The 20,680-nt window shown below is 45.2% G+C and overlaps 8 protein-coding genes across 9 annotated transcripts, besides 7 other annotated features; 2 read left to right on the top strand and 6 right to left on the bottom strand.

Moving 5' to 3' along the window:
- Window positions 1-248: 248 nt before the first annotated feature.
- On the bottom strand, window positions 249-3,429 carry TSTA_052260 (kinesin light chain, putative; the record flags this gene model as incomplete). Its single annotated transcript, XM_002486769.1, has 2 exons — window positions 249-1,156; window positions 1,207-3,429. The coding sequence occupies 2 exons, from the start codon at window positions 3,427-3,429 to the stop codon at window positions 365-367; spliced, it is 3,015 nt and encodes a 1,004-aa protein (XP_002486814.1). The 3' UTR covers window positions 249-364.
- A 2,542-nt stretch (window positions 3,430-5,971) lies between these two features.
- Window positions 5,972-6,124: a mobile genetic element.
- Window positions 6,125-6,388: 264 nt separating this feature from the next.
- On the bottom strand, window positions 6,389-7,624 carry TSTA_052250 (uncharacterized protein). The gene is made up of 2 exons (XM_002486768.1): window positions 6,999-7,624; window positions 6,389-6,947 (listed from the first exon to the last, which is right to left on the bottom strand). The coding sequence occupies exons 1-2, from the start codon at window positions 7,475-7,477 to the stop codon at window positions 6,536-6,538; spliced, it is 891 nt and encodes a 296-aa protein (XP_002486813.1). The 5' UTR covers window positions 7,478-7,624; the 3' UTR covers window positions 6,389-6,535.
- Window positions 7,625-7,972: 348 nt separating this feature from the next.
- Window positions 7,973-9,067, bottom strand: TSTA_052240 (transposable element tc1 transposase, putative; the record flags this gene model as incomplete). The annotated part of the gene is made up of 2 exons (XM_002486767.1): window positions 7,973-8,733; window positions 8,761-9,067. 2 exons carry the CDS (start codon window positions 9,065-9,067, stop codon window positions 7,973-7,975), a joined length of 1,068 nt encoding a protein of 355 aa, XP_002486812.1.
- Window positions 7,976-8,983: a mobile genetic element.
- Window positions 8,108-8,968: a mobile genetic element.
- Window positions 9,068-9,235: 168 nt separating the features above from the next.
- TSTA_052230 (kinesin, putative) lies at window positions 9,236-11,502 on the top strand (the record flags this gene model as incomplete). Its single annotated transcript, XM_002486766.1, has 4 exons — window positions 9,236-9,290; window positions 9,337-9,487; window positions 9,543-10,929; window positions 10,986-11,502. The coding sequence occupies 4 exons, from the start codon at window positions 9,236-9,238 to the stop codon at window positions 11,454-11,456; spliced, it is 2,064 nt and encodes a 687-aa protein (XP_002486811.1). The 3' UTR covers window positions 11,457-11,502.
- Window positions 11,503-11,750: 248 nt separating this feature from the next.
- Window positions 11,751-13,798, top strand: TSTA_052220 (uncharacterized protein). Of its 2 annotated transcripts, XM_002486765.1 has the most exons (3): window positions 11,751-12,350; window positions 12,409-13,290; window positions 13,362-13,798. In XM_002486765.1, the coding sequence occupies exons 1-3, from the start codon at window positions 12,092-12,094 to the stop codon at window positions 13,409-13,411; spliced, it is 1,191 nt and encodes a 396-aa protein (XP_002486810.1). In that variant the 5' UTR covers window positions 11,751-12,091; the 3' UTR covers window positions 13,412-13,798. The 2 variants fall into 2 exon arrangements, with proteins under 2 accessions (XP_002486810.1, XP_002486809.1); XM_002486764.1 differs by having other exon boundaries at window positions 12,409-13,798.
- Window positions 13,220-13,986, bottom strand: TSTA_052210 (uncharacterized protein). The gene is made up of 3 exons (XM_002486763.1): window positions 13,892-13,986; window positions 13,603-13,831; window positions 13,220-13,545 (listed from the first exon to the last, which is right to left on the bottom strand). Exons 2-3 carry the CDS (start codon window positions 13,789-13,791, stop codon window positions 13,315-13,317), a joined length of 420 nt encoding a protein of 139 aa, XP_002486808.1. The 5' UTR covers window positions 13,792-13,831; window positions 13,892-13,986; the 3' UTR covers window positions 13,220-13,314.
- A 604-nt stretch (window positions 13,987-14,590) lies between these two features.
- Window positions 14,591-14,618: a sequence feature (AT_rich).
- TSTA_052200 (uncharacterized protein) lies at window positions 14,614-15,651 on the bottom strand (the record flags this gene model as incomplete). The annotated part of the gene is made up of 2 exons (XM_002486762.1): window positions 14,614-14,898; window positions 15,118-15,651. The coding sequence occupies 2 exons, from the start codon at window positions 15,649-15,651 to the stop codon at window positions 14,614-14,616; spliced, it is 819 nt and encodes a 272-aa protein (XP_002486807.1).
- Window positions 14,647-14,787: a mobile genetic element.
- Window positions 15,121-16,779: a mobile genetic element.
- Window positions 16,396-18,771, bottom strand: TSTA_052190 (uncharacterized protein; the record flags this gene model as incomplete). The annotated part of the gene is made up of 3 exons (XM_002486761.1): window positions 16,396-17,049; window positions 17,077-17,924; window positions 18,201-18,771. 3 exons carry the CDS (start codon window positions 18,769-18,771, stop codon window positions 16,396-16,398), a joined length of 2,073 nt encoding a protein of 690 aa, XP_002486806.1.
- Window positions 16,999-18,348: a mobile genetic element.
- Window positions 18,772-20,680: the final 1,909 nt, after the last annotated feature.

Raw genomic sequence — 20,680 nt, 5'->3', positions numbered from 1 at the left:
ACTCCCGTACCCTAATCTATACTAGGTTCAGACTGGTATTTGGGTAATTTACTATACGTACGGGAAGTACCAGTACAAGGATTTGGTAACCTAGGCATGGTTTTGTAACTTACTTGGCTGTCTCATACTACATACAACCGACGCAGCCGTCGTTAGGGATTATATTTATGCGATATAACCTGAAAGAGCCGCCATTAATTAGACGAATAAACGTTGTCTTCTTCATAACTGCGCCCAGATGAATACTATGCTAGAACACAATGATGTGCACATACTATATGTATGTTGCAAGGTTGAGACTACACTACTCCTCCAATAAGTTGTCTTTTGTCCAGCTGTAGGGTGAAAATATGGCGGCTCCAAACTAATCAACATCTTGTATGTCTTGACCTTCGGCCCTAGGCGAGGGTGTTCTAGCAGCTATGATGAGCGGGTGATTTCCGAGGAATGATTTAACAGCTGGAGCATAAGGTAGATTGATGTGCGCTCCACGTGTCGATTGGGTGGTTTGCACAGCTGCTCTAGATCCTGCTGCAACTTCTCGCAGAGGCTGCAGACAACTGTTCCCAGTGAGCGGCGCTTTATCTATTAATGCATTATACTCATCCATCCAATTATTAAGAGCACGAAAGGATGACATGGAATCCGGGTGGCTAGGCCCTAACACTTTGTTGCGTTGGTAAGAGCATTGCTTCATCAGAGTCAAGGCATCTTGCATTTTTCCCTGAGATTTCCAAGTATAGGCAAGGTTCGCCATGCTGGTCAGAGTGTCAGGATGCTCGGCTCCCAGCACTGTCTTGGATGTCTCCATTACTTGCACGTCTAGCTTCTCAGCTTCATTCCATCGACCCTGATTCCAAAATGTTGATGCCAGGTTTGCCATGCCGGTCAGAGTGTCAGGATGCTCGGCTCCCAGCACTGTCTTGGATGTCTCCATTACTTGCACCTCCAGCTTCTCAGCTTCATTCCATCGACCCTGATTCCGGTAGGTTGATGCCAGGTTTGCCATGCCGGTCAGAGTGGAGGGATGCTCAGCTCCCAGCACTGTCTTGGATGTCTCCATTACTTGCACCTCCAGCTTCTCAGCTTCCTTCCATCGACCCTGATTCCGGTAGGTTGATGCCAGGTTCGCCATGCTGGTCAGAGTGGAGGTATGCTTTGCGCCAGCTTTTCCTGGTTGATCGTCATCAGATTTTTATAAAGTACCTCTGCTTCTTGATATCTTCCATCACTGGCAAGGCAATTTGCAACCTTTCCGGTCAAATCTAGGTAATTGTTCTCTTGTACCACAAATTCATTTTTATGCACAAGTGCTAAAGCGTGAGGAAGATATTCCCGCCAGAGTCCTCGTTTGGTATGATGGTTATCTGGAAACACTCTTTGCATTTGTTCAGCCACCTGTTGGATCCAGTGGCTAAACAGTGCATTCTTTCTAAGCCAGTTTCGGGTCGCCATACGTACAAGTCGATGCATGCTTATATCCAAATCTCGGCCACTGATGAAAGAATATGCATTTAGAAGTCCCAGGGCGTCAGTTTTCTGCTTCCTGGACGTTGGTTGTGGAAGTAGGGATTGGGGAATATTTCGTGGATTTATACAAGCCATGAAAGATAAATAGTCTGCCGCTAACTGATCGTGATGCTGAATTTGTTTGAACGATATTAACCAGGTTGTGATCACAGGGTTCTGGATATCCTTATAGCGTCCTGGGTCCCTAAAGTCCTCGCTCAAAAGCTCAACAGCATCTTGTTCCTGTTCTTGGAGAAGTGTCACATATTCAAGCAGACTTAGGCGCTTTTTGTTGATGTAAGCTGATGCCTGGGCGATTGCTATTGGAAGAAATGCCAGCTGTTCTAACAGATTAGCTGTCATAGAATGGTCATCAAGTAAGCTTTTCTGTGACAATAGGCTCTCTAGGATATCACATGCAGCTTTTCTATCGACATCTGGCATATGAATCATATTAGAATATGTGAGGTCCACTGCAAGTTCGCCATTGCGGGTGGTAAACAGAATATGGCCGTGCTCGCTCTGAGGAAGGAAGTCCTCAAGGGCAGATGTGTTATTACCGGCTAACCACATCTCCGTATCGTCTGCATTATCAAAAATCAGAAGCCACTTCCCAGCAATCTCAGTGCTAAGGTATGTCTGAATCCGTTCTTTAACCTCCGCCGGATCCACATCAGGAGGTCCGAGTATCTGTGCAATGTGCAAGAATGCCTGCTCAATCATTGCATAGCTGGTACATGGGATCCAGAAGATCGAGCACTCTGTATCTCTGTCCCGTATGCGATATGCTAGCTCTAGGGCTACTTGGGTCTTCCCAACCCCTCCTAACCCGGTAATTGCAATCCTCCTCGGTCCATCGTTCAGTGTAATGAATTCTTCCAGTTTTGTGAGTTCATCCTCACGGCCGACAAATCTTGGATTTCTGTCGAGCGAGACCATCCACTGCTGCATCTTCTTGCATTTCATTAGGTCCATATCTGTACGGTTATTAGGAATAACAGATAACAGTAATTTTGCATAAGCCGCCGCAGCCAAAGCTGCATATCCTTGCCACTGTTTCTGCTTATGAGAGTTGCAATAATCACATATGCCGCGGATCACAAGCGTCGGAAGCTTATCCATCAGGCCGGCTGCCTCCATTTCAAAGCAGAGGATTCCATGCTGTTGTGCTAGACGATCTCGTGTTTCCGAATCCTTTACCACCTTATCTCCTGAAGTAATCAACCCATAATGGATATAAGGTGTCCTTGTCTCTCGTGGATGCCGTTTAATTAGTTGTTCTTTATCACAATCTTCACAGGTATCTTCCCCGGTGACGTGGTGATAGGAGGGATGAAATAGAAGGTCCATGTGCTGTTCTGGTGATGAAAATCTTTCGTTTATGTCAGGATTTCGTTCCAGTACATCCTCCACTATTTTTAAGATATCATTCTCACCCCCAGTCGTTTGTTTTGCCTCCATTTGACTCATATGTGTCAATAGAACTTGTGGTGGTTTATTCAAAGTTCCTGTTGGCTCGAATTGGCCACTTTGAATCGCCTTGCCATAATCATACTGTATCACACTACCGTACTTTCCAACCGGTTTGCTGACCACAATATCGCCTAATAGAATGTCATTATTTTTACTCGGGATCCCGCCTCCAATTCCCACCATCAGTCCATACTGAAGTCGAGGAAAGGTTGAACGCATGCGAGATATCACTGTCGCGGCAGAAACTGTGCCGTATACGCCAGCTGGTAGGCAGGCAATGACAATGTAGTGGCCGTTTAGTTCACCAAGTTGGTAGGCATTTGAATCGTTGAAGGGTTGAGGCAGGCCACTGTGCATTTTGTCCAGCATGACGCAGGCTGCTGCTACCTCCAGCGGCAAGGCACATATCCACGCGATCGTGTAGTCGTTGTGCGTCAGAGAAGTCATTGTGGGTCAAAACAGGTCAAGTATAAATATCCTGATGATGACATTTTCTCAAACGTGACACCCTTTCCATGATGGGCAGGAAAATGCAAAGTACTGTTCATCAGGCTGGGAAGGAAGGGTAACAGCTTCGCGCTACTGCAAGGCTGTCGACTTGAGGCACGAGCCACGGTACACCGTTGAGCCTCATCGATTAGCATCTCTCTATTTTTTACCGGTGGTACCAGATTCTAAGAAAATTAGTTCCGGCCCTCATGCACAAACGCTTCGGTTAATTGCCCCTATCTCAGAGATGTTTGACGAAACAATAACGTGACACCTGCCCAATTTACTGAGGCACCCTCTCATTGTTGGCAGTTTGTCTGGTTTGCAAGGAACATGCTAGAAAGTTCTGCGTATATACGATACAACAAGCGACACGTGGTTTTGTATAGTCACGTTCAATACGACTCGTAAATTACTGAATCAATGAACTAAACCCGATATGGATTAGATTGCGGAAGTGGCGCTGACAAAGAGCCGAAGAGTTGCAACCCATGTAAAGTGTTACGAAGTTAAACTGCATGACGCTAAACTGTACTATGACCAAAGAGGAAAGGTCACTTTGGTGTTTGGAGTGTATGAACCATACGATTACAGACAAGATGGAAGTATGTCACAAAGCGGATACTTTGGTATGGGACACGCACCAAGTCACGTGAAGATATGAATAATATACCGTTATCTTGGATAAGATAAGGGTATATGAAACAACGATATATCATTGGATTATATCGTATACCTTATACTTGCTACCTTTCAAAGGTATACGATATAGGATATACGAAACATGGAGGACTGGATATATAAGGACGCTCTTTTACCATCATGTATTTAGTTCTTCATAGTTCTTTGACATAAGTCACTTGAATACAACAGTGAGAGTCAGCAAGGCATTCTAACTCGTACGGGCACCAGGATGTACGGGGGATCTCTTCTATCTTAGTTTGTTACTATTCCCAGTCACCGTCTCATTACCGTTCGATACTTCGTTACATACGATCCATCACGCTACACTATCTCATTGGTCGGAACCTGTGCGAGGTTCAATTATCCTGACGTATCACGACGCACCGCTGTTAGAACTAAGGTGGATCCAGGTCCGTGACATAAAGCCGCGCTTGCAAGGCGCTGTACGGTATAAAATGAGCGTCCATATATACTCGATCCCCGTCATAGTCGTCAGAGTCCTGGCTACGATGAGTCCCTTATATCCATCATAGTCTTTGCTATGTTGTCTATGATACCCTAACCCTAGTGGTTCTTAAATAGTCCTAGCTCCCGTTGGATCATTCTTTGTTCCTAGATGCATTAGTACTGCATCATCTGTTGATTCATTGGCTGTGCTTTCTTGATTCATCTTACAGTAAGATGGTAAAATATGGAGTGGCTATGATCTCAGTACACTTATGCAAACGCCACAAGTTGTATTTTTGAATACAAGAAATTACATATTCAAGAAATGATACAGATAATGAATAATACCTGACAGTATTGCAGTTGAAAACTAAGGACCACTATAACCAAACCCCTACATATAAACATGGCGATTTCTGGTTAAACACATTGTCCACCAGAGCACCCCACTATAAACCATGTAAAGCCCGACTTACAAAACGCTATAGTTTATCCACTTCTTTCCGCGAATGAGACACAATTCTAGTTCAAATGCCATATTCGGTGACAAGCCACCCCAAGTAGGGGTACAACATGAGATCTCCTGTCAACGACTCCTGTATGCATAAGAAGGAGGTCTTCTGTAATGAGAGTGGTTTTCTTCTCTCAAGCTTCAGTCTCTGTATGTTAGCAACAGTACCTTTTGTTAATGAAGATTGAACACCCCGAACGACCTTCTGCCATATTGATAATTCCTCCTACCTAACCATCGGATTAACCTCCTATTACAGAATAGCTAATGGGATTCTTACAAATTGAACTTATGTTAAAACTAGTTATGCAACTATAAACAACTCTTCAAACACTGTTCGAGATCCACTTAGTAAAACGCTGTCCGAGACCCACTTAATAAACACTGTTCGAGACTGGTCCAGGCTTACTTATTATTATTGTAAGGGTTGATTCCATCGCGAGATCCAAGGAGCCAATCTGAATGCGAGAAAGATTGATGCCAGCGATCTAAGACAGGAATACGGACGAATGCCTAGGCCCTAGCACCTGTTTCCGGGTCTCCATCACCTGTACCTGCAGCTCTTCTGCTTCCTTCCATCATCCTTGATTCTTGTATGTTAACGAAAGGTCGTTCATACTGACCAGAGTTGAGGGATGCTCAGGCCCTAGCACCTGTTTCTGGGTCGTCATGACCTGTGCCAACAACTTTTCCACTTCATTATTCCTACCGTCTCCGTACAAGCATCTCCCTACTTTCTGGATGTAGTTAATATACTGCTCGCAAAACTTGCATTCACTCAACAAGGATAGAGCGCGGGGTAAATATTCCCTCAAAGCCGTCGATTGATACTGTAGCTCCTCTGTTATCAGATCCGCATGCATGCCGGAAATGGCCTCTAGCGCTCTGTTCTCGCGCACCAACGGTATCTACACACCATTCCAGAAAACTCTCTTGGTGTGGATCCTTCACATAGACTTGCCAGTTGCGCCTGACGAAAGCCTTAAATTCAGCAAAAAAACTCTTCAATGGGGTTCAAATCCGGGGAGTATGGTGGCAAATACTATAGACAAGTTTACACTCGGAGGCAAAACCGGTGTCGGGATTCTACTCTCTTCGATTGTTCTCAACCGCTACGCCAAGCGGAGCTAAACTAGATTGAGAGAAACGCCAAGACAGCTCCCGTTCATTGTATTATGTATGGTATTGTATCGGACATGTATACATGTAATTAATTTTTACCATAACCTGTTCTTGTTATGTGTGATATAAATAATTAAAAATAGTCTCATATATGGTTTCTAAAGTATACTTTGTTATTATCTTCTTCATACGAAAGATCTAACTAATCACGGTATAGCGCATCGTAGCACTGATATCTAAGGGAGAATCCAAGAGAAAAATCACTCTGTTTAGTAACAAAGTGTAATGAGACAGTCTTCGTTACTTTTGATTGTCTTTGCTATTAGAATTCCAGGTGATCGGACCCGAGCTATAGCCGATCTGCATGCCACTATTGTGGCTACCTGAAAATGTTGCGCTATATGTGTTACCGCCGCGTTGACCTAACAATGTATCGCGTAATTTTGATGCAACAACTTCGGAGGCGGTTCGGTTAACCTCTAGAAGGCGTGACTGCTCTTCAACTTCCTTCATTGCCAGAGTTCGTTGAGCACCACCATCTTCCTCATCCTCTGGTTCTTTCTGAAGTTCTTCCTTGCGTTCTAAGGCTTCAGTTTGCAGCTCCTTCGTGAGGGTGATATGCTCCTTGATCGCTTTCTCTAGGTTTTGAAATCCTGTCTTCAGCTCCTCACGATTAGTCTTTGAGGTGTATTCCGACCGAAACTGAACGAGACTTCTAGAGCATCAGTAGCTATTCGAAAGCGTGCCACGGAAGGGCGCTTACAGTTGGGTACTTCCAATGGCAAACTGAACAATGGCCTGGCACGATTGAACTTGTGTTCTGAATGTATGTATCTTCTCTTTATTCCATACGCCAACGGAAAGACGATCTCGAAGTGAAAGTTTGGTGTTGCTAGAGTGTTTTGTCCATTGCTGAAGTTGATTTGTAAAGTCAGCACACGCCTGACCGCATTTATTCACGGCCTCCACAACTCCAGTCTTTTCGAGATCTGATTTGGCTTCGGCATATGTCGCGCTGTCAGAAATTTTGAGTTGTTCCAGAGCAGTGAGCGGGCGCTGGATGGCCTCCAAGGATGAGGCGATATCTTGGACCACTTCTTTGGCATCTGCTAGGCTACCAATCAAACCACGAAGATGATCGATGCTGGATAGAGCAAACCCTGTAATGCCAAGGGCGCCGACAGTAATGCTGAAGGGATCCATGTCTTCTGGGATTGTAAGGTAAAATAAATAAAGTCTCATAAATCAGGGGAATAGCGAATCAAGAATATAACGGAGATCCGGTGGATTCTAAGATTTTAGGATAGAGAGGCGGGGCAAGCTTTCTTCATGCCGCACGTGTTTGGCGTTTCCCACGATAGGGCGAGGCATTCGACAATTCTCAGTCCCACTCTTTGATAGTTTCGGAATATCTTTAGTCTAGCCAAGTCGGTATCTGAAAGTTGATGTTGGGCGCTTCCCTGATCAAGAGCAGCCAATGGCGGCCCGAGACAGACCATGCACCCCACCTTCTCGGCATGTGACATTGGCGGAACTATAATTAGAACACGCCGAAACGTCCAGCACAAAAGGGACATCCACCCAGCCAAAGACAAGATTCTGATAGCTTCCAAATCATGATCCGTCGTCATGGCTCCTGCTGAATATACTATGGTTGGGGCCGGTAATTTTGTTAGCACGACTTTTTTACAGGGGTTGAAATCCAATGAATTCTGCCAGTCATATCTGATTACTAATCTAATATTTTGTATGACCACCTCGAGCATCTATTACAGCTTGGCATCTAGCGTGCATAGAGTCAATGAGCTCCTTCAAAAACTGCTCAGGCAGTGCATCCCAAGCAGCTCGTACAATCTCACGGAGTCGATCATAAGAAAGTTGCTCATCATCTGGATATTGTTCTTGAATCCAATCCTTCATCCAATTCCATACTGCTTCAATTGGATTGAGATCAGGTGAGAATGCTGGCCAATAAATTGGATATATCCCACGAGAATGAAGCTCTTCGAGAGTCTCCTTACTCGCATGGCCAGGTGCCCCATCCTGCATAAATTGAAGCCAGATATCGTCTCGTAATAAGCGAATATAGCCATCAATAATTGGTATAACCCGTTGACAATATCTCTCTGAGTTAATAGTTCCCCATTCCTTCTCCCAGAATAAACACGGACCCTTGTTATTCCCATGAAAAGTAGCCCAGAACATCCATCCACGTTTCCGTGCAGGAGAGGATCGTATGCAAGTCTCTTCTAACTCTTCACCAGCCTTTCTAGTTACCCAGATTCTCGTATGAAATCCTGAAGTAACCCATGTTTCATCAGACCAAAGGATACGATTCCATTGTTCAGTCGTCCAATTCAAATGCTCTAGGGCCCAGGCAAGACGTACTTGTTTATGTTTATCTGATAGAGGAGGTTTATTAAGAGCCTTGCATCGTGTATAACCTCGTTTTTTAAGGGCTCGAGCCAGGGCGTGCTTTCCAATAGATAGGTTAAGCTCTTGTATAACCTTATAATAAGGCATACGTCGCGTACGCTTCGAAGAAGTAATCCATTCGATAATATGATCAACTTCAGCCTCGGAGAGCTTCGGAGGGTTGCCACGGGCCTTTTTAGGGGTTGCTTGCTGGCTTTGGCACGTATATTGGACTTGGCGATAGCTAATTTGAAGCTGCTGAGAGATTTGAAGATATGTAAATCCAGCATCTCGAAGGGTTAATACTCGGATCCGTTCATCCCTATTCAGCCGTGCTGAATTCTGCCTGGAATCAGATGGCTCGAGAGCTGCTGCGCTTGTTGCCCTAGGGGGGCTGGTAGGCTCGGGGGTGGCCATATTGATCGTCAAATGTCATATATCTAGGCTTGAAAGGCTGAAAGCAGACGGATGGTCAATATTCTATTTAAAAGGCGGTGAGCCCCGGAGCCTGACCGCCTAAAAATCGTACTAACAAAATTACCGGCCCCAACCGTAGTAATGCCACCTTCTCAGGCTCACACAACCATGGACTACAAGCGGGCTATATCGCTGGAAATGTCAACTACTATTCCGCGGGCAAGTCACTTGTTTCCCCACCATCGAGTCGTGCTGACAGCATCCCGTAGAGCGTCCCGAGACTCCACCCCGTCCATTCCTATCCATCCCGTTCCTTCGCGATCCAGATTTTGTCGACCGTGGGACGATCCTGGATCAGCTCCACAGCCGATGTGCTGCACCAGGGTCCCGGACCGCGCTGGTGGGTTTGGGTGGTGTCGGGTGTGTAAATGTGCATGCGCTTTACTGGTAGCCACACTGCTAACTCCACATGCAGGAAGTCACAGCTTGCGATTCAATATGCATATGAAGCCCACGAGCGATCGTCTGAAACATGGATTTTCTGGATTCATGCCAGTAACGCCGCCCGGTTTGAACAGAGCTATCGGGAGATTGCAGACACGGCCAAGCTGTTTGGGCGACGGGATCCCAAGGCCAACATCTTCAAACTTGTGCACGACTGGCTGCGAGATAGCAAGAATGGAAAGTGGATTCTCGTACTAGACAATGTTGATGATGCTCATTTCCTCCTCGACCGCCCTGATAGTACTCAGGCTCAGGCCAGTCATGAAAACGGCGGAGCGGATCGCCCGCTGCGAGAGTATCTTCCACAAAGCCCGAATGGGTCTATTCTGATAACATCACGAAGCAGGGAGGCAACATTAAAGCTGGTGGACCAGCGCGATGTCATTGTAGTCGAGCCAATGGACGAGGCGCACGCACGAGTACTATTTGACAAGAAGCTGGGAAAGCAGGATGAGAAGCAGGATAAGGACCAGGATATTCCTGAACTTGCAGCAGCGTTGGAGTTTATCCCGCTTGCTATGGTCCAAGCCGCAGCATATATTTCTGACCCAGATCGCGGTTGTTCGGTACGACAGTACCTCAATGAATTTCAGAAAAACGATCGCAAGAAGATCCGTTTATTGGACCACAAAGACGGCCAGTTTCGTCGAGACTGGGAAGCCAAGAATTCGGTCCTCATGACATGGCAGATCTCATTTGACAGCATACGCCAAAACCGACAATCAGCAGCCGACTTACTATCGCTCATGAGTTTCTTCGACCGTCAAGGGATTCCCAAGTCCCTTCTTCGAGATCATGGTAGACAGAGGAATACAGAGCTAAATGAGAGCGATGATGCAGACGATAGTCAATCTGAATCTAGCATAGTGGATGAGTTCCAAGATGATATCCTCATACTGCGAAGATACTCCTTGATCTCAATCAATGTGGACCGAACGACCTTCAACATGCACAGCCTAGTGCAGCTAGCAACACGGAGATGGCTAGAAGTGAATGGCGAGCTGGAGAAATGGAAGGGACAGTATGTCCAGAACCTAAATGCGCAATTTCCCATGGGAGAGTATGAGAATTGGGCACAGTGTCAGGTTCTTTTCCCGCATGTAAAGTCAGCGGCCCTCCAGCGGCCACAGAAACGAGACTCATTACTAGAGTGGGCTACAGTGTTGTATAAGGCCGCGTGGTATGACTGGCTAAAAGGCAATGGGGCTAAGGGTGAGCAGCTGTCAGTTAAGTCGATGAAAGCTCGGAAGAAACTCCTAGGTCTAGAACATGAAGAAACGCTGGCTAGTATGCAAATGGTGGGATCAATATACTTGATTAAGGGTCGATGGAATGAGGCGGAAGAGCTGTTTGTGCAGGTGATGGAGATGAGGGAGAGGGTGCTAGGTGCAGAGCATCCTGATACGTTGTCCAGCATGAACAACCTGGCGTTAACATACAGGGATCAAGGACGGTGGAAAGAGGCGGAAAAGCTGAACGTGCAGGTGATGGAGATAAGAGAGTGCTAGGTGCAGAGCATCCTGACACACTGACCAGCATGGCCAACCTAGCGTCGACGTACAGGAATCAAGGTCGATGGAAAGAGGCGGAAGAGCTGTTAGTGCAGGTGATGGAGACGATGACGAGGGTGCTGGGTGTGGAGCATCCCTACACGCTGTCCAGCATGGCCAACCTCGCCTCCACTTTGAAAGAGCAAGGCCGCCGCGCGGAAGCCATTGACTTACTGCGGAATTGTGAACGGCTACGGATGAAGATTCTAGGCGTTGGCCATCCTGATACTCTATCAATCGCTGCGGCATTGATCAGTTGGCAGACTGAGAAATTGGAGATAGATGTGTCAGCAGCCAATGGTACTCACGGATCGTGCACGCTTCGAGCTGTTTGAGCCTGTATCTCTCTAGAACCGACTAATGAAAGCCTAAGCCTGAGCCAAACAATTTGAATAAATTTCCAATACAACTCTATGCGTGGTGCTAATTGTAAACTACCTGTCTCATCTGTGTTAGAGAGAAAACAGGCATGGCAAAACTTGATCATGTATATGTCCGGTACAATACCATACGTGATACGGCGAAGTGGGGTTGTATTGAAGTTTCTCTAAAAGTAGTTTAGTCCCGCTTGGCGTAGGGTTCGAGAAACATTCAAAGAGAGTAGGATCCCGACACCGGTTTTGCATCCGAGTGTACAGTGTATTTCTGTGTTCCTTTTTGTCTCTGTGCCTCGTGCCCAATCTAACATGTTCCAAAGCCGACCTTTTTATAGACATTTTTGGCAGGATAAATTGTGGGTGATAACGGGGAGTAAATTCGGGGGCTATAAGATATGTACTGCTTTCGGACATTCGAATTATCTGACAGCTATCATGAGGGGTAAAAATTGAGGTCTATATTGAGCCCTGATAAGAAGATGGCCTGTTATTTGCTGAAATCTAGTTAACCTCGAGATCGTATACCCTTTCTTCTGCCTCGCCGGATGTCCGGATTATCCGACATCAGCTTACACTAGGGCTTCTCGGGCTTCATGGGCTTCATGCACGAAACAAGAACCTTTGGGTATAAACACCGAATTCATACGGAGGATTTTGGTATTGATGACTCAGGTATACTCGCTGGCCATTATTCCAGTCACACTGCCGCCTTTGCGGCAGACTCAGCAAACGAACACCCAGGTGCTACCCCCCATACCATCCCCAATGCCTCCATCGACATCAGCAATTTCTCACCATCACGATCGCCCAAATCCTCCCCAAACACTCGGCCAAACGGGAATCTTGCGTCCAGTATACCCCATTAGTTACAGGCAAAAATCGGTTAGGCAATTCTCGAGTCTCTCATCAGCAAGTTCAGCAGCAAACGGCAATTCGGATACTGAGTCAAATATTCAACACAACTCACGCTCTAAGGATTCTACAAGTTCAGTGCAATCTTCGAACGGATCATCCTTGACCAACTTGACGGAAGACGATGAAGTAGTACCACCTAATCCGAAACGTCCGTGTCATCGGCGACAAATCCCTAGTAACGAATTATTCTGTGACCAAAATGAAGGGACAACTCGTGATGCAAACAGAGATGACAACCGCATTGGTCCTACGCCAGACTCCGCGGCATGCGACGGAGATGGGGTTCCGATGAGCCAAAACAGCCCATTGACGGAACACCCTTACGAGGAGATACATATCACTGCGCAGACTGCGCAGCAAGTAAATTCTGAAAAATCTCCAACTCCGCAGGTTGATTCCCGCGAACTCCTGAACGACCTCAGTGTTGGTAGTTTATATCAAGTTCACCAAGTGAACTCCAGTGACCTCTTGGATGATATCAGCGCCCGTAATACATATTCAGCTCCACGGGTTGATTCCCGCGAACTCCTGGACGACCTTGATGTTGGTTTATATCAAGTTCAGCAAGCGAGCTCCAGTGATATCAGCGCCCGTAATACATATTCAGCTCCACGGGTTGATTCCCGCGAACTCCTGGACGACCTTGATGTTGGTTTATATCAAGTTCAGCAAGCGAGCTCCAGTGATATCAGCGCCCGTAATACATATTCAGCTCCACAGGTTGATTCCCGCGAACTCTTGGACGACCTTAGTGTTGGTTTATATCAAGTTCAGCAGGTGGACTCCGATGAACTCTTGGGTGATATTAGACGCGCAAGAGCAATTGATATTGATATTGATGATATACTACGTGAAGCAGATAACTTCACCAAATCTTGTGAGAAAAGTTCATATCCATTCACTATACCTGCGACACATGTTTCGTGATAATAAGAAACCCGTCCACAGATGATTGGCTAGCGCTTGGTGCTGATACTTCAGGATCATCGTTCATGTAAATGATTGATCCCTTTTCAACTGTATATTTTTCGCCTTCCCGCGGAGTGAATACGAATGTTTCCATTGGGGCGACGAGTGTATCCTTTTCCATTCGACTTGCACAAGCAAATTTCATCGGAGCGACGGTAAACACCTATGATAAGATGGTATTTAGTACATCTCCTTCATATCTAGTATCTCAGGTACATACATTATATTTCTTTCGCAACTCAGTTCGCAACTCGGTCTCCATCTCTTTTATGAGTTTATCCACTTCACCACCGCCATATCGTTGGCCCCAATTAAACGCTGTCCCAACAAGCTGAGCATCATTTTTATCGATTTTATCTTTGATTGAGTTAAGAAGACGAATCGCGTTTGCAGAAAGCGGCTCCCCCATGTTGTGTCTGATATTATGGTGGCAATCAGTTTCGTTAAGTCTGCGGCAGTTTGCATGCTCAGTATATAATTCACAAGCAAGTAAAAGCGTTAAGACTTACACAGTATGAGAATACTAAAATGTCAGAATATGGAATAGTGCAGAGCGGACATGTACTGAATTCTGTTTTTATCTTTTTCTTAGGATAGAAATCTCATCGGGTGCAACAAGGGTAATCTGAGGGGGGAGAAACTGTTGGATTATTACTAATCCGTGGGGGCAGATTCGGCAATGATTCCTAGCTTTGCTACGTGGAAAGTGTTCGTATTGGAAGTAGAATTAACAAGCAAAATTGTATGTATTCCCCCCTCCCTCTTTCTAAGAATTGAGGGTGATTCTATGTCTACATATATTCCAATGCGGCCTCAGAGAAGTAAGGGAAATAACAACAGGAATTTCAGCTAAGGCAAAGCGAAGAATCCGAGTCACAAACATGAAACTATACAGGTTTGACCACTGTAGTTGATTGGTATCAAGGGGCATTTTGGCGATGTGCACTTTCTTAATTAGGGTCAGAGGTATCGTCCTGTCGACACCTAGTTATCTAACACTAGGTTCCTAGGAGCGGAGATATCTAGCTACCAGCGCGCTAACTACATCCGGTAGGCGGTGCTGACTATCTAAGGGCAGAATCCCAACACACCCCCCCCAGCAAACCGCCCATGAAAGAACTATCGTACATGAAGCCATATAAAAGCATATAAATAGGGCACTGAGTGTGGAAACATGGTGTTGAGAACTGAGTTGTAAAAACCTACACAAAAAAAAAAAAAAAATTTTTTTTTATTCCTCGTCGACTTTGATGTCGATTGGCTCCAGTCCCAGCTGCTTTAGAAATTCTGTAAACTTGACTGGATTTTTGGGTTTTGTAAAACCGTCTGCGACATTGTCGTCAGTGTCAACGCGTTCGACAACTACTTCACCTTTTTCGAGGATATCCCTTACAAAGTGGTAACGATTGGCTAGCCATCTCACGGCTGGTGTGGAGCGCTTTTTAAGTGCGTCCATAGCGTTGTTGGAATCCGTGTAGAGGGTAATTGTTGGTTTACCTTCTTTAGATCGCAAGATCTAAGAAGGACAGCTAATCCAACAAGCTGACTGAGCCAGTAATACTGAATTCCTAATATTGCGACTAATCCTAAGAACTAGGGGGATGCGGGTGGTGAGATGTAGTTATCCTCCGTACGCTATAGCGCACGGAAAAACTATATCCCATTCCCGCGCCGAGATAGGTAAGATTGCTATACCGACAGTAATTTTATCGTCTTCTTTCATTAAGCTAAATACTATGAGGATCCTTTTTGCATAAAGGGCGTGTTTCATGCCATCGCTGAAGCATATGTATTCTGCAGCTGTAGAAGATGGTGCAACACAAGTTTGTTTTGCCGTATCCCAAGCGATAGGGCACCCAGCCCAAAAAAGGCACCATCCTTGAGAGGATTTGCTATCTGGGTGATCAGTGAATGAAGAATCAGTAAAAAGTTGCAAACCTCGCTTCGGATCTTTATTGAGAGTTAGGCCTAGATTGCTGTGGGCGCGTAGATAGCGTAAAACGCCTTTTGTATGCTCCATGTCATCTTTAATTGGCTCTTTTTGCTTCCATTGTAAGAAGCGCACTGCAAAGCAGATATCGGGTCTTGTTTTGAATTCCAGCCAATTAAGGGATCCGACTATTTTCTGGTAAATCTCGAGAAATCCGGGGTCAGGTGACTCACCGGTAAACGTCAATTTGGAGCCTGGTTCAATAGGTGCCTTATGGCCGCTGCAGTGGTCTATATCGAAGCGGTTGAGTATCTCCTTGACATACGGTTCCTGAAACATCGAGATAACCTGGCTAGTAGGATTGTAGTGTAGATTGCATCCCAAAAACTTCTTCGGATGACCAATTCGCTTTACTCCATATTCCGCATCTAGTTTATTGAGAAGCTAGTGAATTGCATCGATGTCCTTTGCAGCAACAAGGGTGTCGTCAACATATAAAAGGATGTAGATTCCTCTGCTCTTGTTAAAATAGATGCATGGATCTTCAGCCAATGGGAGGAAGCCTAGGTCATGTAATTTGCTGTCAATAGTACCATGCCAAAGGTTAGCTGATTCGCGTAAATCATACATGGCTTTGTTGAGTAGGCATACCAAATCACGTCCTTCTTTATGACCTGTAGGTTGCCTAACAAGTATCCTTTGGCGACCAAGTAACGCGTGTAGGTATGCTCCGATGATGTCGGCTTGGTAGAGGAATAGCTGGTGGTGCGTATTAAAGGAGAGGAATATTTTTGTACTCATATCTCCTACCACTGGAGACCATGTCGCTTGACTAGACTTTTCTTGGAAATTTCCACAAACCACCCATCGTGCGCGATACTCTGTGACTACACCATCTGGTGTGGATTTTATGTCATAAATCTATTTACCTGGTAGTATCCGTGTACCATCTTTTGACATCTCAACTAGATTCTAGGTCTCATTGTCCTTAAGCTTCTTTACCTGCTCTGTTTCAGTGGCAAACCAGAGATTAGCCTTGGTGGCCTTAAGTGCTTGCGTGTGATTGGTGGGTATCTGGATTTCTCACTTGCGCTTTGTTAGGCCTGTGGCTGCAATGGCTATCAACGCGTTAGGGTTTGTAGACTCATTGGGATCATCATTGACCTCAGTTTCTATGGCGAACTTGACCTTTTTCTGTGCACGGCGGAGTCGTTCTTGCTCGGCTTGAGTTGTCTGTTCCTCTTTAAATGATGCTATAGAGCGCTGACCTTTGGTTGAGCAGCTAGAACGCCTTAGCTCTAGTCTCTGCGGCTCAGCTGGCTGCGTGGCTGCAGTCTCCTGTAGGAGCTGCATTTGATCTGGTGAGAGGTCTTTGTTGTTGTTTTCTGGTGGTGAATCGTGGATTTGTATATCCTGAATATCACTTGTGGGTTTGTGGTCAGACTCCACTGACTCAATTGGTGTATCTGAGGCTAGGTTCTCTGGAGATGGGGATAACGTCACTAGGTGGCATTGTGCGTACTGATTTTCATGATAATTGAATGTAGTCTCTTGATCCTGGCCTAGGATAGTGAATATATCCTCATGAGATGGTTCACCTGTCAATAATAGGCGTTCGGAGCGATTGCTTGACGTATTCGCATCAAAAACTTTTATTGATATGGGTTTGCCCCAACCTGCCTTAGGCATAGATTGCACGTCGTTGACAATATCTAGGGTGCCATCCTCATCGCCTTCCTAGAAGGTGACGTCGCGTGTGACTACTGTCTTGCCTGTATCCGGATACCAGATTCTATACACGTGGCCGTGATCTCCAACGTAGCCAACTAATCGACCAATCAGGGCCTTAGGCTTCACCTTTTCAGCTTTAACGCGATTCTCAATGGGAATATATACGTAAGCTTTGCATCCCCATACACGGAGATGTTCGAGGTATAGTGTTGGGTTTAGGAGTAAAAGGCCTCTTCGCCAAATTTGTATCAGCGCTTCTTTTCTATCTACCAAAGGTAGCCTTGAGTGAATGTAGATGGTGGTGTCGATCGCAAAGGGCCATAGATTAGGCGGTAATCCTGTATCGATGATCATGACTTGGCTGATTTGCACAATAAAGAACTGTAGGCGTTCGATTGCCCTATTTGGCTCCTTTGTACGCGGTAGAGAGTGCCTCAACAAGATTCCCAAGTTCTTGGCCCAGTTGTTGAAGACATTGAACTCTCTCCCAAGATCTTTAGCAATAAGAACTGGCCAACAGCCTGCTGAGTTGTGGAATTCCTTACAGTAATCAATAAGAGCTTTAGAGGCGCCATCTTTATTGATATGGAATCTTGCTTCTAGCATCCGCGAATAATTGTTAAGGATGAAAGTAGCGTAATTTGAGCCGTCATGGGCTGTAGGTTTGATATGTTGTATGTCGACGTAAATAATACCTCCAACTTTCATGGCTTTAGGCATATTGGCGCGAGAGATAATCTGTCTAGCCTTGTCTAATTGGCATACTTCATAAAACTCATGTTGATCATCGCTTGGTTCAACAATTCCTAACTTCTCTGCCAATTTTGTGCGTTTGTGGCCTAGGTGTGCAAGTCGCCTATGTTGCAAGATAGGCGAGACAGCTGCAAGGTTTGTGTGAGCTGTAATAAGCTTATCTCATACATTAACTGTGTAGACGATAGGCACTTGAAAAATGGTATGTGTATGACTGACAATAGAGTCATCTGTTATCCTTCGAATAGTGTAATCTTTTGAACAATACTAAATCCCATGATCTTTCTTGGATGGCTCTGTGGCCCACAGGTTGAAGCTTAATCCTAGGACATGTTGCACTTTCAAGGCGATATCTGTATAGGTGTCATTGCCACTATCAAGCCTCATGAGGGTGATTCCTTCACCTTGTGTGGTACTGATGGTGCCATTGGAACATGTAAAGGTAGGTTTGACATCACTAGGGCTGTACTTACGATATTTCAAGAATGTAGCGTTGTCATCTGCAATATTGTTGGCTGCGCCTGAATCGGCTACCCAACTACCCTCAATGCTTCTAGGTTGCATGTAAAGTGAGAGTGTTGTGGTACTATCACGTGTAACTTGGTAGTGTGCGAAGTCGTCAACAACTTTAGGCACTGTAGCGAGTACGCTTGCAGATAAGTCGTGATTTACCTGATCATTGTAAGGCTGCGGGTCATCCTTTAGGTGGCTTAGGTATAATTTGATGCATGTAGTCGTTGTGCTCGGAGCAATCCAGGGTCCGCGTCTAGTAGTGGATTCGCTAGTATTGACGACAGGGATCTGAGCAGTACTGAATGCAGAGTTATAGAGGCTAGTCGAAGCTAGTGGCACAGGGGTAGGTTTCTGATTAGTCAAATCTTTACTCTTCTTTAAACCACCTCGGGCTTTCTTGGCCTTGGAGTAATTCCATAAATTATTGCGCCTAGGATTCCATGATTTAGGGAGTTCATCCATTAGATAGTAACAATTAGTGGTATCGTGTGTAGGCGATGAACAATAACCACATTTGCCTTGTTTGGAAGGTAAGGCACGTAAGCTTATGACATGCTTGTCAATGTCCGTATCTGGGGCTGGTTCATGCCTCATTTTATTGCTGCTATTGTTCCTATTTCCATTTCCCTTGTTATTTTGTGGCACATTGCTTGTATTGCTCTGCGGGAGTTGGAGGGTTGTATTTGAATGGTATTCTTGATAGCGCTTTGCGGTAACTATGGCCTTAGACACAAGATGCTGAAAATCTTCTAGTTGTATATCGCATAGAGGTGGGATGTCTTTCTCGTAAGCGGTAATCCATGAGCCTAATTTAGAACGTAAGCCATCCATCATAAGAACTGTTGGTAAATATGCTCCCATCTCTAGATTTGTGGATAGGAGGTTGAAGTAAGCGTTGCGAATCCTAATAATGAAGGCTTCAAATGTTGTGAATTTGTCTTGGTGCAAAGCAAGGATATAAGCTATTTAATTCCATCCAATGTTTTCACTGGTGTCTCCCTTGCAAAGCTTCTTGATGGCAAAAGCGTATTCATCGGTGTAACATATTGTTCCATTAATCATTCTAATCTCTTAGTTTAGATTGTTCGAAACCTGATTCTTCATCTAGGTGCAGATGGTCGCTGATAGCTGATGCTATATGTCAAAATGAGCACTATCCTCATCTGGACGTGCTAAATCTCTGTTGAGAATGTTGAGTAAGGCTTTACTCTTGCTAAAAAGGTCTCCCTCGATATTTTCAATCCAAACATCATAGAGGTCTTTTCTAGAAAGCCTCTCGATTAAAGCAAAGTCCAATTTGGTATTTGCAAACTTTGTAAGACCGCTATATTGTGTCTTTACAAGACTCGAAGTTGCACTTGTGGACGATAAGTGTGAAATTGTTGAGGTTGTAGGAGTGCCTTGTTGGCCTTGTTGGCTCTGTCCCTCGTTGCCGGTCATCTTTGCCGGGTATTTAGGGGTAAGAAGGTATTCAAATTCCAGCGGATTGACACACAAAAATACGCGTGGGAATAGCCTCAAAAGTAGTAAAAATGAGTGCAGTAAAGAGAGGAAAATCTATTTGAATAAAACACGAATTTTCAGGTGCTCATAACCTCTTGTGCTTGAAGCAGGAAAACTGACTCTGTTGTGTGTGTCTCTCTAGGAACCTAGGTTCCTAGGAGCGGAGATATCTAGCTACCAGCGCGCTAACTACATCCGGTAGGCGGTGCTGACTATCTAAGGGCAGAATCCCAACAAATAACAACATGGGGAATTACATAGTAGCCATCTTTAAGCCACAGCCTTTCACTCTCCAACTTAGACATGAATTCCTTTCCTTCGGAAGCTTTTGTTTCGCCACCCATTCCTGAACACCGCTTACTATGTACAGCATCTGCAAGCGGGCTTGCATTCACGGGTCCCACTACAGGACAAGACGCCGGGAACCCCACCAGAGAGTGTTGTTGTCTTCATTGGACCACTTACCTCGTTAGATTAGCGCCCGTCATCAAGACACCAATTCGAAGCATTTTATCGGTGATAATAATACGATTAGAATTAAAATAGCTAGTCTATCTCACACCAGCTCCACTGATGCTTGACATGTATCACGTCTTTTTGTTCATTGGCTGGATATTCACAATCAGCCAGCTATATTGACCAATAAGGAGAGCACCTGTGAATTACCATTTGCCGTTAGCCTTATCTGTTTCAGACTAGCACCATGAGTCTCATGACTGCTGAAATTACTTTCAACCAATCAATTCCCGGGAAGGAACGCGGCTAAATAAGGCAGTTCGGGGGCCACCACTTTCCAGTTCAAGCCCAAGTCTTTCTGCGCTATGCATTACCCCAGTTCAGAAGATACATTCTTAAACATCGCATTTCT

This window comes from Talaromyces stipitatus, genomic scaffold, assembly GCF_000003125.1.
Source record: "Talaromyces stipitatus ATCC 10500 scf_1105507295487 genomic scaffold, whole genome shotgun sequence".
In the NCBI taxonomy this organism is placed as follows: Eukaryota; Fungi; Ascomycota; class Eurotiomycetes; order Eurotiales; family Trichocomaceae; genus Talaromyces; species Talaromyces stipitatus.
This window is presented reverse-complemented; position numbering and strand designations above follow the sequence as displayed.

Coding starts and splice junctions, on each gene's coding strand:
- TSTA_052250 (XM_002486768.1), bottom strand. CDS start 7,477: ATGAGACTTTATTTATTTTACCTTACAATCCCAGAAGACATGGATCCC. Junction 6,948..6,998: donor GCCATTGGAAGTACCCAACT/GTAAGCGCCCTT, acceptor ATGCTCTAGAAG/TCTCGTTCAGTTTCGGTCGG.
- TSTA_052220 (XM_002486765.1), top strand. CDS start 12,092: ATGGGCTTCATGCACGAAACAAGAACCTTTGGGTATAAACACCGAATT. Junction 12,351..12,408: donor AAACGGGAATCTTGCGTCCA/GTATACCCCATT, acceptor GTCTCTCATCAG/CAAGTTCAGCAGCAAACGGC. Junction 13,291..13,361: donor AGATAACTTCACCAAATCTT/GTGAGAAAAGTT, acceptor ACCCGTCCACAG/ATGATTGGCTAGCGCTTGGT.
- TSTA_052210 (XM_002486763.1), bottom strand. CDS start 13,791: ATGGGGGAGCCGCTTTCTGCAAACGCGATTCGTCTTCTTAACTCAATC. Junction 13,546..13,602: donor AGTTGCGAAAGAAATATAAT/GTATGTACCTGA, acceptor ATCTTATCATAG/GTGTTTACCGTCGCTCCGAT.